The following is a 16,861-nucleotide window of genomic DNA, read 5'->3' on the forward strand; positions in this document are numbered from 1 at the left end:
TAGAAGCATCTCCTTGACCACCTAGCCTTTGGGGAATTGTGACAGCGAGGAGGTTTGGAATATGAAGTATAAAGTGGGGAAAAAAGCCACTAGGAAAATACAAGCCCCACGGAGGTCAGGATTTTTGTCCATTTTTGTTCAGAGATGTATCCTAAGCACCTACAACACAGCCAGGCATACATTAAGTACTCAATACATTAAGTTGGTTTTGTAAAATATCTTGCTGGAAAGTACTTGTAACAACGAGGACAAGACAGCCAGCCTAGCAAGGCATTTACCAGAAACACTGTGAAATGTTTCAATGGTAACAGGGACGGAAGGCTCTAATTAGCTTTTGATTTTTTAAAAACGTTTAACTATATCAAAGAAGAGCCAAAGCAACCCAAACAGGGCAGCTTCTCCCTTGGTGAGATGGATGTGATGTGGTTCCTTGGTGGCTCCTCCAGTAAACATCTGAGTCCCTGTCATGCTCCAGGCAGAGCCAGGGACACTGTGGAGACCGAGCCATCATCCCACTCTTTCAGTCCAGTGCTTGTGTCTGACAGCGTCTTGATCCAGGAGAAAAGATCTCCTCCTAGAAGGCACACTCAGAAACCAGCCAGTCTACTCCCCACTTTTTGCAGACTGGGAACTATGATCCAGAATGTAAAGGAACTTGCCCAAGGCTAAAACACAGAAGACGCAGCCATGGAGGGCGCTTGTTGGAGGCCCGTTTACTGAAGGCACAGGGAAGGGATGAACGGCCAGCAGATGGGTTAGGACGGAAATCCAGTTCTCATCCAAGACCGTGCTCTTTCTCACAACATTCAACTCCTCACAGGGCACTGCTGTGTGTTCAAGCCTCATTTGTTTAAAACTACTAATATCGAAGACCAATTCCAGATTCCCACCAACCTCTCTCCTCCGTGTTTTTCTAAGGGAGGAATATCGTATGCCAGAACATCTGGCCAAGGGAAGCTGGCTATCCCTTCACCACCTTTCCCTGAGGAGTGACAGACAGATGTGGTTAGCAAAGTGCTATGATGATGAACTATAGGAAACCGCTTATAGTCAGCCATTTTTAATCTTAAAAAACCCCGGCAATTTCACATAAACTGAGTATGTCACAACTTTTTGGTTTCATTCTTTGGAAGCCCATAGAAATAAACATCAATCCACAAACTAGAGTAAACTTTTAGGAAGCACAGAGACCCCACAGATGAAATTATTTTGTATTTTACTCTTACCCGAGTGAGTTCACAAGGTACTTCTCGGCACCGCTGTCTGACTACACGTCCACCCTCTACATAGAATTCCAACTGGAATGAGCACATATTCAGTTACTGTCAAATAGAAACAAGTGAACAGACGCCAGGTGGGCTGAGTAGATGCCGCACTTTTAAATTAGAGTGCGGGCTCTGAACAATCCTTCACACACACCTTGTTTTACCCCCTAACTGCTCCCAATTATGTACAAAATGCAGTCCTTTCACAGATGTTTAGAAAGTTTTTTATTGGTTACAATAATATAAAATGCATTGTTTAAATTCTCCTCTAGTTATTAAGTGTTTGCAGCAATAGCACAAAAAATCTTTTTTTGATACATCTGACAAGCCCCAATGATTTCAATGCTGGGAGGGGAAAAACAACAAACACCACTCTTGTCTATCTATAATTAACCTCTCTCTCTCTCTCTCAGTGCTACATTGGTTAAAATCAATGGACAACCCCTTTTTGTATGTCAAATTGTAAATTTTAATGTTTTCATTAGAATAGTCATTTTATAGCACTCTCCAAAAAGAAGCAATAAAATAACTAACAGCAAAGTTCAATACAGGAGCACTCTCCAGGTTAACAACGCCAACAAAAAAAGTGAAATGTAAATCACATATAATACAATTGAAGCGTCCAAAACAATTTAAATAATTTTAAATATTTTATTTTTAAATTGCTACAAATGCTTTATACAATATTTCAACATAAAGTCCCCATAACAGAAATGTAACAAAATGGGAATGATAGTGGAAGGATTAAAGTGGCACAAATTCACCAAACAAATATTAAACTACAAATTTTTAAGAGGTAGATTACTTTTGAAGTTGAGAACAAAAAACAGTATGAATAAAACCTAGCCGCTTTCCACCAACTCAGTCATTAATTTAGGGGGAGGCATAAAATGTAAGGATAAATGATATTAATATACTTAGGAAGAGGCCAATTTGTTGTTTTTAATCTCTATTAGAGATGCAAGTGTAAAACCTGGTATGCAAATTCATTTATACTTACGTGTAGACATACATCTGTACAGGCCTGGGATGCGCCTGTGCATTGATATATTGCTACATAGTCTCTGATAATATAATAGTTATAAATTAGTGCCAGATAAGAATCTGAGAGGATAATGTCCATTTGGATATACAAACGCAACACCAGAAAGGCATAAAAAAGAGTCCATATCCAATCTGGTTTCCTCTCCATTACGCTGGCAATCTACTTGTGATTTAAAAAAACGAAAACAAAAAAAGAAATACCAGGGTAAGAGATCAGCTAAATGCCTCTCTCTGTCTATAATTAATTTAAAAGAAAGGCATCAAGAGCTGATATGTGACCAAAACGTTTTAAATGAGTGCATCCAAATCTGTCATCCCTGAAACCTACAACAAACTACTGCTAAAACAGAGAACTTGCTTTGCAAGGTTAAGTTCAAATCAATCCTTTCTCTGCTACGTGCCAAAAACAAGGGCCATGCTCAGATCTGAGGTACCAGTCCCATGACGAGGAGCCAGTTCATCTGGCCTGTCTTACAGTGCCCTTCTCTTTGGATCTCAATCACCCGGGCGCCCAGCATGCGCGTCGGGCCCCCACCGAAGCAGCAGATGCCTGACTCTAAGCCTGCCGGCAATCAGCTGAATGTTAGGATTTTTGAGTCAGCTTCAACTGGTCTTGCAAGCTTGGTAGATTTCGTATCCTTTGCCGTAGTGCTTATCCTAAGTTGAGCATGCAATACCTTTTAGTCAATTAAGGTTTGTTTTGTTTTGGGGGCTTTTCTACAGGAAGTTCCTAGAAAATAAGAAAACTGAAGATAAATGACAACAGAACATAACCTTACATGATTGACCATGTTAAAGAAAAAGGTGAATAGACCGTAAGACAAATGTTATTAAGACGACAACACATACATGACTGAAGGCATTTAGGAACGAGTGTCCTACCCAGAAGATACACCCTGCAAGGAACTACACGCATTTATTTCCAAGGGATGTAGCAGAGATGGAGGCATGAGAAATTAGCACTTTATTTTTTTAATCAATTCCTGGTAAATGGAAAAACTTGGTCTAGAATTTCATTTTGCTGCTCTACCTTTAAGTTTTCTTGACTGCAATGGGAACTCGGTTTGAAAAGAAAAATGTGGCTCTAAAAGAAGCATTAAAGAACCCAAAAACACCAGGCACGGTGGCTCACACCTGTAATCCCAGCACTTCAGGAGGCCGAGACGGGCAGATCATAAGGTCAGGAGATCGAGACCAACCTGGCTCGGTGAAACCCCGTCTCTACTAAAAATACAAAAAATTAGCCGGGCGTGGTGGCGGGCGCCTGTAGTCCCAGCCACTCGGCAGGCTGAGACAGGAGAATGGCGTGAACCCGGGAGGCAGAGCTTGCAGTGAGCCGAGATCGTGCCACTGCACTCCAGCCTGGGCAACAGAGCGAGACTCCGTCTCATTTAAAAAAAAGAACCCAAAAACACCGTGGGGTTTACAAAGGTGAAAGATGAGTAGGAGGTGGGTAGAGAATACACCTCTTTCCTTCCCTTTCTGCTTTATTGGAGCCCATGGAAATGAACCCTTAGCAACAGATTTAAACTCAGCACTCCAGAAAGCCATGGCGAGGGGTAGGGGGTGGGTCACTGTAGTAAGAGCTGCAGCAGGAGAACCTGAATGACTGTGGCATGCCTGCTTTCCTGTGTTTTCTCCTAAGAAAAATATTTGGAGCACATGGCTTTTTGACACCTTGTCTGGCACCATGGCTTGTGTTCCAGGAAATGACCCTCAGTGTTAAGTAGAAAACTCATGGAAAAATCACATGGCTGATTGCAAGCATGTACTTGAAAAACTGTGGAATCCGAAAGTGGCATTCACATGTAAAATATCTGAGTATCGAAAACTAGCTCTTAATCACAGCTTGTTGTAAAGAAATAACACAGGACAAGGATGTGCTGCCTGTTCTGTAAGAAATCCCTGTGTACCCAACAGGGTAAGTAAAGCAAGCTGCAAACAGAGTGAAAGTGAGTATTCCTCGACATGTAATAGATGTGATGATTCCTTGTGTCAGGAATCATCCCTACACAAAATTTACAAGTAGAACTATACTTAAACAGAAAGACGACTGTAGTTCAAACAACTCCTTATTAGTGTAATGCAACAAATATGCACTGAGGCTGAGGCCTCCTCTCTACGAGCCCTGGGCGACACGTTAATGACAATCATATTACCCAGGTCTAAGTTTAGGAATCCCAGTTTTGTGCTAAACTCACTACAAAGTACTAAGACCAAAACAAACACTTTAAAAAGAAATGCCCACTTTTGTGTCCAGATAGTCAAAATCTATCTTGATCAACATCTGTTTTCTAATTCCCAAGAACACATCACAGGTTTATGGTGACTTGGTAAGTGGACCCCTGGATCACATTCCTGACCTACAGATGTGTCCACAGCACAGTTCCAGCACCTCACACAGAGGAGGAAGAGCTGCCACCAATGCCTGTCATTACCGTCTACGGTTAAGACAATACCAATGTTTTCTTATCTGATTCTTCTGTGCTTCCTTTTAGGCCAAATTTCACTCCAGCAAGGTAACCCTCTGTTAACTATCAAACAAAGCAAAATAATGAAAATTAACTGGAGCAAAGAAGAGACATGATTTTTAAGGCCCTTTAGTCCTTTGTAGCCTTAAAGGTTACTCAAAAGACACTGGGTAGAGGCTATTTGAATAGGCCTCATAAATTTATAGTCACTCTGACAGCTTTTCTTTGCAGAACTTAATTTTTCCAAATCAACTTTAACCTTGAACTGTGTAAGTAGGGCCCAGTACAAAACAAGCATTTCTTTTAGATAATACTGAAGACAAAAGGGATAGAAACAGTACATTCTAAAGCATCAACCACCTGGGAGGTGTTTTATAGTACAATCTGTGAAAATGAAGGCACACTCTGCTTGTTGAAGACACAAGCAACTTGAAAAGGACTCAATTTGATCATGTCCTGTTGGTGTGGCACCACCAGAACACAGACTGAGCACAAACAGGTGCACAATTCAATTACTAAAGGCAAGCAGCTTTGACAGCTGATAACACAGGTGCTTATTTTCAGCAGAGCTAACCTCCAAGATGCTACCTATGTATGTGCCGCGGCCAGAGACCGAGCATTGGTCAGACCTATGGCAACTAAATATTTAACACATTTATGAAGTAGCTTTTTAAAAATCTGATCCATTAATCCTACAGTAAATCATTCAAATCAGCCTTAGCTAATGATTCTTCTCTATCTTTAGCTGTGATTTAAGGCACACCAGCATTAAAAATTCTACCTGATCAATTATGCAGGGCTAATGGCACCTCTGTGTCCTCGTGACCTCTACAAAATGGCAGTCGCGTCCACACTTAGGATCCCTAATTCTGCTTGCTTAAAACACCAAAGAATTTTCAGACACCAAAAGCTATAGCATGAAAGCCTAGAGTCAGGTGGCATACTGTGAAAAGACAAGACTTAAAAGTATTTTGCAGAAATGCTATCTGATGAGTAATTTTCACGAGACTGAACTATTCAGAAACAGCAGGAATTCCAATACACATCCACTTCGGACAAAGGACTTAGAAAGTTTGAGAATCCAATGTAACAAATTTAACCACTGCCCTCTCTCTTCATCTATCACTGAGAACAGTTCTTAATATAGGAAGCACAGGGAATAACGCAGTAAAGTCACTTCAAATCTAAGACAAATCCTTCTATCATTACTGGGGAAACAAAGGCACTGACAAATGAGGCTGACATGCCCTGGGTATCACACAGGCCTGAAAGAGCCGCAAGGGTCCTGCCTGGAGTTCCAAGCATGTCTCTCCTGCTCTGCTTCCCATCCAGATCCTGACTTGTTTACCGTCCTACGGCTGAGTTCAGGAGGTGGGGGACAGTGCATTAAGACCTTTTTAAAGGACTATGTTTTGTTTTGACCAATGCAATCAATTATTAAAATTTAAGCATTGGCAATTCTGAAAGAAAGTCTCAGGTACTAGATCTATGCTGAAGTCACAGAAATATTAAACAAGATTGTAACATGGTTTACTAATGAACTTAGTGACCCGTCTTAACCTAAGAAATGTTGTATGATCGGAAAATAAGACACGTGACACTGAGCTATTACCCAAGACATAAAGGAAGTTTGAGAGGATTTCATCTTTTTTTAGAGTACTTCTGAGAGCTTTTCTATAGTTTTAAACTCAATTTACATCTGGCCACATTAAAGAAGTGGCACTGCTTTGTGAGTCCTAAGTCTGAAATTAGAACTATTTATTGATCTCTAAAAGCAGCCAAAGCAATGACCCTTCATGCCTTTAACTTATGCAACAGCTATTTCCTTTAAGTGGGGGAAAAAAAAAAAAAAAAGCAACAAGAAACCAAAAAACACCCGTAGGCAAGGATACTGTCGCCTTCCCGGTCTTTCCCTCCCACCAGCTCCTGAGCTTACCTGAAGTCCTTCAGCTCCTGCTTGGCGCTGCCGTCCTCTCTCTTGTTCTCACTCAAGTCAGCAGCAGCTGCCAGCTGAAGGCTTCGGGTGACTGGCCCCCCGCTCCGCTCTCTAGATTTTATATTGAACCGGTCTGTTCTTTTCTTACTCGCCAAGGTGGATTTGCTTTGTAAAACAGCTTTGCTTTTCTGTACCCTCACGTGCAGGCTCCGCGATGTTTTGCTGGAAAGCTGAGCAGAATGATTCTTGGCCACAGCTTTAGGTTTTTTCCCCTCAACATGAGTTATTTTGGCCATTCTTATCGGGCTGGAGTTCCTTAAAGAGGAGGAGCTTGGTTTTTTGGATTTCACCGAAGCTGCAAACTTGACGTTCTGCTTGGACCTGAAGGATGAGGAGGGAAGTGGGACTTGGGTGGGGCCTGAGCTGCGGGCTCTGGTCTTGCCCAACGGAGTCTGCATGCTTTGCATTTTAATCTCCGCATCCGCTGTCCGTCTGCGGTGGTTGCTGTTACTGTTTTTGTCACTACTTGCAGGTGATGAGTGTCCACCTTTCTTAGATGAATGAGAAACTTTTTTTTTGGGAGGAGAAAGGGGTTTTTTGGGACAGCTGAAGGCGGCGTGTTTATTCAGGCTTCCAATGTAAGTGAACTCTCGATTACAGTAAGGGCAGATGTGAGAGGATGACTCACAAGCATTTTTCAAGTCGGCCTTCTGCTTTGCAGATTTGTTTTTCTGAAGAATTGCTTTCTGTACTAGCTGATTTTTTTTCTTCAATGCATTTAATTTGAGCTTATTCGACGACATTTTGCTGAGCTCAACACTAAAGTTAAGCCTTTTGGGCTGTCCCATTCGTCGGAAGGCATTTTTCCCAGAGTTATCTAAAACCACCACGCCATTTTTGGGTTGCACAGTTTGTTTTAACGGTACTGGGTTTTTCTTAGGCGTGTACCTCTTCTTGTCACTTGCAGAAGCACAAGCCAGGATATGTTTGTGCAACTCCGGCATGTTGTCGACACCTTTTCCACACTTTGTGCAGCGAATGGCGGTAGTGAAAGTCTGTGGAATATTGTGTGTAGTGAAATTTGTGGCTGTCACACCAATCCCCATGGGGTTACGGTGATGGTACTGAAATGGAGGTGGTTTAAAGCTTGGGTAATGCTGATTGAGGCCCAATCGAACATCTGGATCTTTTGTCTTTATTCCAGAAGCCATTATTTTTATAGTCGTGTAAAGCTCTTCAGAGGAATCGTTTAACTCCTCTTCTTCTTTAGAAGTTTCTAAAGGATCTTCTGGCAAGCTCTGCATATGCTCTACATGGGCCTTGCTGGGATCTGTAAAGTTCTGGGGCCTCAGAGTCCCGCTTTCAAACTCGTGATGTGTGCACACCTTATCTGGGTGGAGATCTCGCTGGTGCTGCTGCAAATTGCACAAAAAAGCAAATTCTTTTTTACAAACAGAACACACAAAGATATTCCCAACTCCATGAAGCAAAAAGCGATGTTCTGACAAGTCCGTTTTATCCTTAAAAAGCTGCACACAAAATTCACATTTGAAGGGCCATTCTTCAGCATGAATAGATAAATGTTTGGTTAGATCTTTAATGGAAAGAAAAGGTGATTCACAGACGTTGCAAACAAAGTTTTTGTTGAATGTTTCCTGAACAACAACATCCTGTTCAGCAGCAGACTGGGGCTCTTCCCTGGGTTTCAGACCTTCATTCTCTAATTCCTCCTGTTTGAAAGATATCATGGGGAGAGAAGCCTCCAGATTATCACCAGAGGAAACAACAGATGATATTGCGGAGAGAGGAGGTGGAGAAGGAGAAGAGGAGGAAGATGAAGAAGAAAACGAAGAGGAGGAGGAAGATGAAGAGGAGGAGGAGGAAAGCGTTGGAGGCCCGGGTGAGGCGGCAGACATCAGGGGCTCCACGGGAGGAATGGGAGAGGGAGAGGGGGACACTGTTGGGGACAGAATTGGAAGTGGGGACTGTGCGGTGGCATTTGAGAGTGGAGAGGGGCATGGGTGTGGAGATGCACTGGAAGAGGGGGCTGGAAGAGGTACGGTAGGAAGGAGGGGAGGGGGCGGAGTGGCAACAGTTAATACCGGGGGACAGGGTGGAGGGGAAGAGGGATCTGTGGGGATCAAGAGAGGAGGCAGCTGACCGGATGAAAGGGAGGGTGTCTGCAGGGCAGGTGATGAAGGACAAACATCAGGTGTGGACTCAACAGTAGGGGCAGGGAAACCAGAGCCCGGACCGAGGTCAGGATCTGGCTGAGCTTCTAGGGATTTACAAGGACTTGGGCTCCTGGTCCCATCTGCAGGGTTTTCTACAGGTAAATCGATGCCATTATATTCATTGAGAAGAACCTTCTGCAGCATGCAGGTGGTTGGTTTCCTTTTCTTTACAGCACTACACGTAGGCTGCACTGAATGACTTTCTTTGAATTCCTTGCCTTCAGAGTCACTACAATGCTTTTTATGCACACTGAGATCTAAGACAGATTCCCACTGGACCGGAGTCTTGCCTGTACCCTCAGCCTTCTGTTTGACACCGCTGGATAAATCCAGTGGCTGCTGGTTGCACACACTGCTAAAAGCAGAACTGGCTGTCCACTCTTTAGACATTTTATATTCATCAAAGCATGGAGGGCTCACAGTTTCTCTCTCATCTCTCCCAGACAAACTCCATGCTGGTGAGTCGCTGTGACTTTCTAATTTGGATTTTTTGGAAGTCAGCCCAGCATCGGTCCATGCTGCTTTCCCATCACTTGGCTTTCCAAAGTCTCGAAGGGCAGGACTGTGCTGTGGAGAACTGGGAGGAGAGCTGGTCCGCCTCTTAAACCTACTTGAGGTCACAGGCAACATTGATGCAGGAGCAGACACACAAACAGGACCTAATTTAGCTATTTCAGCTGCTGAAATCCCCGCAGGAGGAGTTAGTTTATCTTGGGTTTGAAGAAGTTGTTTGAGCTTTGATGACAAATAAACACTTTTCTCTTTATGGAAAGACACTGCCTCTGTTGTTGATATGCTAAGAGGAAGACTTAAAGAGCAAGAGGGGACCATGGGGTCAGAGTCTGTTTCGGCCTTAATTTTGGGCAGTGCAGGTGGGCTCGCAGTTCTCCGCTTCTTGGCCTCACTATTTGTGCTGCCCGAAGGCTCTTTAGGAAGATCTTCTGTTACAGGGACCTGTGTGGTCTTTATATTTTGAGTAATTTCCACTGTAACTGGAGTGAGCAGACAATTTATACCATACAAATCTGCCGAAGCAGACTCCATCTCAATCACATCACAGTTACTAGTGTTGTTATTAGTTTGAATTTTACCATCAATATAGTAATTTAAGTTTTCAGAGATATTGCTAGAAATGTCCATGATGTACACGTCATCTGCTTCCCCTTCCTCCTCCGGCTCTGTGCTTGGTACATATACGTTCTGGGTGGCCTGGGCCTGTTCTGCTGGAGGCTGGGGCTCTTCAAGGCCTCCTTTTCGCCGTACACCTTTGGGAATCAGATGACGTTCGTGAACTCTACGCTGATGCCGTCTCATATTAGTATGAGTTCCAAAAACCTTTTTACAATATTTGCACGGATGAAGTTCTTTAACTTCCCCATTCTCTTCTACGACAGAAGAATTTATTGTGTCTTGGGAAGCCTTCTCTGAATTCATGATCAGACAGTCTGGCCCAAGATTGGGAGGACTCGAATCATCTTTTGAAGCAACGTTTTCTCCAGATGCTTTGCCATCAGCCAGATCCTCTGACGGCTGTAGTGTTTGGCTGGGTTTCCGCTTTAACCCTGCTTCATGGCGCCGCTCATGTCGCCGCCGGTTAATCTGTGTGCCAAAGGCTTTCCCACAGTACTTGCATTTGAAAGCATGATTGACGGTGGATATATGGATATGCATGTGACGCTCAAGCCCCTGTTTGGTTGTAAACTTCCTTTCACAATGTTGACACGGAAACATAAACGTTTCAAATACATCACCATTGGCCTCTTCTTTAGCTCTGGGGATCTGCATGGCAGGTGTTACCTCTGAGGAGTCTTCAAGAGTTTCTTCTGAAGTTGTTTTTGGTTCCTCTAATAAATCTTCTGGCTTCTCATCACACCGTATTTCTGGCTCTTTCACAGAATTTTCATTTGGCATGCTGGCTGCTTCTTCCCCCTCATCTTCCAACTCATCATCATCTTCTTCTTCTTCTTCTTCTTCATCCTCCTCCTCTTCCTCCTCCTCCTCTTCCCCCAAATCATTCACCTCACAAGCTGCCGCTTCTAATCGCTCGTCTGGTTCTGGCTGTGGCTCCCAGGCAGGGGCAGGGGTTGCTAGTTCTGGAGGCACCTCCTGACTGGCCACCTCCTGGAGGGTGGCCGGCTGCTCAAGTGCTGAGGCTGAAGGCTTCTCTTCGTCTTCTTTAGGACCTAGAAAGCACATGGAAGCAGAAGCATGGAAGTGAAGCATGGGAAACCAGCTACTTGGTGAACAATCTGAATGATTCAAGTTATTTCTCTTACCACCTAAAACATAAGGGAGATGATGATGAACAATAAATTACTTCTACTTTATATACTTAACTGACAAAGTTGTATTGGATATGAATCCATTTCATTCATCCATTCATTCAACAAGTATTTCGAGTTCCAGCTACGTACCAGGCAATATTCCCGGCAGTGAGGACACACACGAGCGCAACAGACAAGGATGTCCGTGTGGAGCTGGGGTTGTGTGTTTAGTTGCACATAGATACAACTCTGTTGACAGAAACTGTAGTGTTTAAAATCGTGTTGGAGTAGTCACTACTACATTTTAGGAGTAGTTGTAAATTCTAATTTCTCATGATTCCAAACTGGAAACAGTTCTTTACCAGATATATCACCAGGTTAGATCCTTGGAAGTCTGTCTGGAGTAAATGATCCTCTCTCCCTCTTAATTAAAACATTATACTCAGAAGCTAGAACATTTTCCAGAATCATGTAATCACAAGTTTTTCAAGCTAGACAATCTTTGCAGATCATCTCTTCTAAGCCTAGCCAAGTTATTAAGAACTCAGGAGCATCTCACTGAAGGGAACAGAAATCTGCAGTCACTTCGGAGTCCCTAGGCCTAGCCCACCTGAGGTGGGTGGTAGAAGGTGGTCAGGGAAGGACTTGCTTAGAAGGTGACAGTGGAGGAGAGACCTAAGGAAAATGAGGCATGCAAATATTGGGGGGGGGGGAGGTGGTGGGAGGAGGAGCCCTACTGGATAGAGGAACCCTCAAAATGCATAAGCGCTGAGTCAAGAACATACTAGATGCGTTCAAAGAACAGCAAAGACGTCAGTGAGGTGAGGTGGGGAAGCTGGGCAAAGTGAGGGCAGGAGGTAAGACTAGAGATGCAAACAGGAGCCTACTTACACAAGCCCCTGCAGGCTGCTGGCTTTTACTCTTGAGTGGAAACAGGGAGCTACCAGAAAGATCTAACGGAAATATATAATCTGACTTGTATTCAAGAGAATCACTCTGGTTACTACAAGGAAGATAGTGAACCCTAGGTGACAAGGGTGGAGGCAGATGGAAAGATGGGGCCCAATGCATCCTCCAGGAGAGGCCGGATGGTGGCACAGGGGTGGCAGCAGGGCGGGACTACAAGTGCTCTGGATATATTTTGGCGATGAAGTTGACAACATGCCTGCTGACTGGCTGTGGTGAGAGAGAAGAGGAGATTCCACGCAACTGCAATAATCCTGGCTAATAAAATGTTGGAAGACCACAAGAGAAGCAACTGTGGTCTGTGTGCATGTGCGTGTTGTGGGGGAAATCAAGAGCTTACTTCAGACGTGCTAAAGTTTAAGGTACCTGATTATAGACATCCAAGTAAATATATTAAGTAGACAGCTTTATATGAATCTGGAATTCAACAAAGAGGCTGGCCTAGAAATTTCAAAGTCCTAGAGAAGGCCAGAGAAGGTATTTAGAGCACTGGACTGGATGAGGTCACCTGGCAAGTGAACGCAGGCAGAAGAGGGATGAGAGGATTGTGTCCCAGATGACTCCACGACTGAGGCTGGGGGAAAGGCCAGTGAGGTATCCAGAGAACCAAGAGAGTGGTGGTCCTTCGGCAAAGTAAAGAAACTGCTTCAAGGAGGGCATGATCAGCTGTGTCCAGAACTCCTGATGGGTTGGATAAAATGAGGACTGAGAATGGAACATTCCATCTGCCAAGGCAGAGGTCTTATGATTGTGACAGCAAGTGGAGTAGTGGGGACAAATGTCTAACAGAGTTCCTAAGAGAATGGAAGGAGATGGAGAGACAGGGAGACTATTAGCAACTCTTTCAAGTTTACCTGTAAAGAAAAAGAAATGGAGAAGAGACTGGAAGAAAACACAGGGACAACAGGGGATTCTTAAAGACGGAAGCTGTAATCGCGGTTTCGTGCTAGTAGGAATGGTCCCCAATGCTGCTGTCGCGACAGTCCCACTTGCTGCACTGCAGAAGCGGACCCCTCTACTGCAGGCACTAGGAGAGTTAAGAAAGGTTCCACGGAGGAGGCAGAGCTATTCTGACTTCTTCTCCAGGCTACATTACCTGGCTGTTCCCCCAATCACTTGCAAATACTGACTTAGCACCCACTATCTGCCAGTACTAGGTAAACAAGACTGTCAAGATCCTTACCCATAGAGAGCTTCACTTTAATACAAGCCACACACAAGCAGGAAGGCAATGAAACTGTAGAACATTAATGGCTGTGTTTATGGAAGTGAGTGTGGTACGGAAGCATCTCATATGGGCTTGATTAATCAGGAAAGGCTTCTTAGAGACAGGACTAAGCAGACCGAACCTGAAGAATACAAGAATTAAGGACAGAAGAGGAAAAGCAAGCAGAAAAGAGTCAAAACATAGAGAACACTGTAAATTAATGTGGACTTATCTGGGGACAGTGGGGAGCCACTGAAGGTATTTGAAAGCAGGAGACTGCCATCTGGGAGATTCGGCTGCAGGGTGGGTGAAGGGATGGGGGAAGGTCATCACTGGAGGCCGAGGAGCAAGCCTGGCAGAGCAGAATGAGAATGGAGATGCTGGCTGCTGTGCTAAGAAGGAAAGGGGAAGAGGCAGTGGAGGCAGAAAAGAGCAGCCAGACCCTCACGATCTGAGAGCTGCTACTGGACATGGGGACTGCGTGGATACAGTGGGGAAGAGGTCAATGCCAAGTATTACTCATACGAGCTCACTTATTCAGTCCTAGCCCCCTTGCTGTTTCCCAGGAATATCGGGAATTACTGTTTCCCATCTGCTACTACATTTACTAGCAATGAGGTTTCTGTTTCCAAAGAGAAACAGCCTTCTCTCCCCCTAGACTAATTTCATAAATTCCATGAGCTTTCCACAAAGTGGGAAACCAGTCATTCGACGGTAGTAACGTATTTCAAATTAGGAGCTACCTCTCTTTTCAAAGACATTTTCAATAGAGACCCCGAATACTGCCAAAAGAGTTGAAATGAGACAACAGAAAACGCCAACTCTAAGGCTCAGAAATTTCCTAACAGACTTTATTTTCAGTCAAAATCTGTGGCTTCTTTTGATGGGGAAAAAATGTCTTTCCCCATGACTGGTAAACAATCCCAGATATAAAACTGTCCAAAGTAACATAAACCGAAGTCTGCACAGCTCCATTAACAAGCATGGCCCATGCCAGAGTGGGTCCACGCACTTTATGTGGTCTCTGGAGTTTTGAACATAAAGGGAGGTTTGGGAGCACAAAGAAGAGTCTGAACTGTTTGCTCATGGTATAGACCATTTGCTGAGGACAATGCAGAACATTCAGGGGAAGCCTACGACACCACTTTGACCAGCTGTGCCACATACTGGGGGGTAAAGAGCAAGTGTCATTTTTCCTTTTTTTTTTTTTTGAGACGGAGTCTCACTCTGTCGCCCAGGCTGGAGTGCAGTGGCACGATCTCGGCTCACTGCAAGCTCCGCCTCCTGGGTTCACACCATTTTCCTGCCTCAGCTTCCCAGACTACAGGCGCCCACCACCATGCCTGGCTAATTTTTTTGTATTTTTAGTAGAGATAGGGTTTCACCGTGTTAGCCAGGATGGTCTCAATCTCCTGACCTTGTGATCTACCCGCCTCGGCCTCCCAAAGTGCTGGGATTACAGGCGTGAGCCACCGCGCCAGGCCAGCAAGTGTCATTTTTCATGGGACCTGATGTTGTGTCAGGAGAAAAATAATTGTCTTGAATTACTGAAGGGGAGTAGGTGACTGCTGAATCTGTTTTCTAATTCTACCACCAAAGGTAGTGAGGTTCCTTAGTAATTTTTGTTGTTCAAAAAAACTCTCGGCACACCTGCAATGAGGAGGCAGAACTTAGTCTTAAGACTCTGGGAAATGAACTTGACTATTCTTGTTTCATAAAACGGCACAGAAAATTATAATCTTTTATGAATGTTATCATCACAAACAGTGCTTAAAAATGGTTATGAAAGGCATCCAAAATATTTTGGTTATTTTCCTCTACAAATATTTCTTAAAAGAGTCACAAACCTGTCTTCTGAAATTTGCCTACTTGGCTCACTATAAACAACTCAAGTAAGCTGCAATCTGCAAAAATTTGCCCATGGCAAATTAAGACACACCTCCTTCCCTTCTGTATCAATAGTCTCAATATGGTGGCCCAACTGCAATGAGCACAGGGCAAGCTGTCTTTCTGATTAACTTTCAATCCATGCCTCTTGGTTGGATTCTTATGTCGTGGCAGGCCTAGAATATTATCACCAGAGGGACTATAAAGGATAAAATTTTAAGGGGAGAAACACGAAGAGAGAAAACAAGAATTTAAATTCCAACAAAAAACAGAAACACACTTCATTCTGTACACTTTTTGTTCTGTTATACAAAAATCAAAGTCTCTGACATTGTGAGTAGATGCTTAATTTGAAGTATAAAACATACATGTATTAAAGTGTACAAATAGTTGAGTATATAGCAAGATAAAATTTTCACTAAATATATATACCCATGTGACCATTCCACAGATGAATAATAGAAAACAGCGAGCACCCCAGGTGCCTCCTCATGTCCTTGCTATCACTATTTTTTGATGGTTTTGAACTTTGTGCTATTTTTAAATGCAATCATATGTTTCATTTTATTATCATTATTTTTATTTTTTTAGAGACAGAGTCTCGCCCTGTCACCCAGGCTGGAGTACAGTGGGGGGATCACAGCTCAATGTAGCCTCTAACTCCTGGGCACCAGTGATCCTCCCACCTCAGCCTGTCAAGTAGCTAGGACTACAGGCACATGCCATCATCTTAGTGAATTTTCTTATTTTATTTTCTTTTGTAGAAACAGGGTCTCACTATGTTGCCCGGGCTGGCCTCAAACTCCTGGCCTCGAGAGATCCTTCTGGCTCAGCCTCCCAAAGTGCTGGGATTACAGGTGTGAGCCACCACACCTGGTCTCATTTTATTTTAACAAGGGAACAAGTTCATTTTAAAGAAAAAAAGTCTTTCACAATTGTTTGAAGGGAAGGTAGCATATAGAAGGCTCAGCTTACCACATTAAATTTAGGCAGCTTTTTTGCTGTTTAACCTCGTAAAGATCCTAAATGATTCTCAGAAGGACAATATAAAGAGATACAAAGTTAAATTCACTGGGTACATACACACCCAATTCACACCAAGCCAGTATCACAAGCTTACCTTCTGCAGAATCTCTCATATTTGCAGAGGTGAAATCTGGCTCACTTATCTTCAGTTGTATGTCTTGGATTTTGTTTCCTTTGTTTTTATTTTCCTGGGATTTTTTCTTCCCTGAAACACAATTTTTTTTAAATTTATTCATTCATTTTTTTTTATTTATTCATTCATTCTTTCATTCCCTCATGTGTTATTCTGAATTACTGAAGAAGACAATTATTAATCCAATCAAGAACACTGTATATTCCTGGGCAATTACCACTTTGGATTCCTAAAGAAAGGAATGAATGATGACTGTAAATACTCTGTTATATAGGTAAATTATGATAGAGGGGAAAAGAAAGAAACCCATCAATCTTGCATTTTTGAGAATCTTGGGCATTAGTTCCCTTCATAGCTATAATGACTATCAAATTATGAGGTAACATTACTATTGATGTCAAAGGAAAATTAGTAATAGCATTGAATTT

General features: G+C 43.3%; 1 protein-coding gene across 7 annotated transcripts in view; it reads right to left on the bottom strand.

Moving 5' to 3' along the window:
• Positions 1 to 16,861, bottom strand: part of PRDM2 (PR/SET domain 2) — a 129,743-nt gene that overhangs the window by 35,496 nt on the left and 77,386 nt on the right. For 4 of the 7 annotated variants that reach the window (XM_034955733.3, XM_034955757.4, XM_063594685.1 and 1 more), the window contains 2 exons: positions 16,395 to 16,505; positions 6,717 to 11,133 (listed from right to left, as the gene is read on the bottom strand). The exons of 1 other annotated variant lie outside the window; for it this stretch is intronic. In XM_034955733.3, coding sequence (XP_034811624.3) covers positions 6,717 to 11,133; positions 16,395 to 16,505 — 4,528 coding nt within the window. Of the gene's footprint in view, positions 1 to 1,477; positions 3,040 to 6,716; positions 11,134 to 16,394; positions 16,506 to 16,861 lie in introns of those variants that run through there. 2 more of the 7 variants (XM_034955748.3, XM_057299795.2) reach the window with 1 other exon arrangement.

Source organism: Pan paniscus, chromosome 1 (genome assembly GCF_029289425.2).
Source record: "Pan paniscus chromosome 1, NHGRI_mPanPan1-v2.0_pri, whole genome shotgun sequence".
NCBI classification, from domain to species: domain Eukaryota; kingdom Metazoa; phylum Chordata; class Mammalia; order Primates; family Hominidae; genus Pan; species Pan paniscus.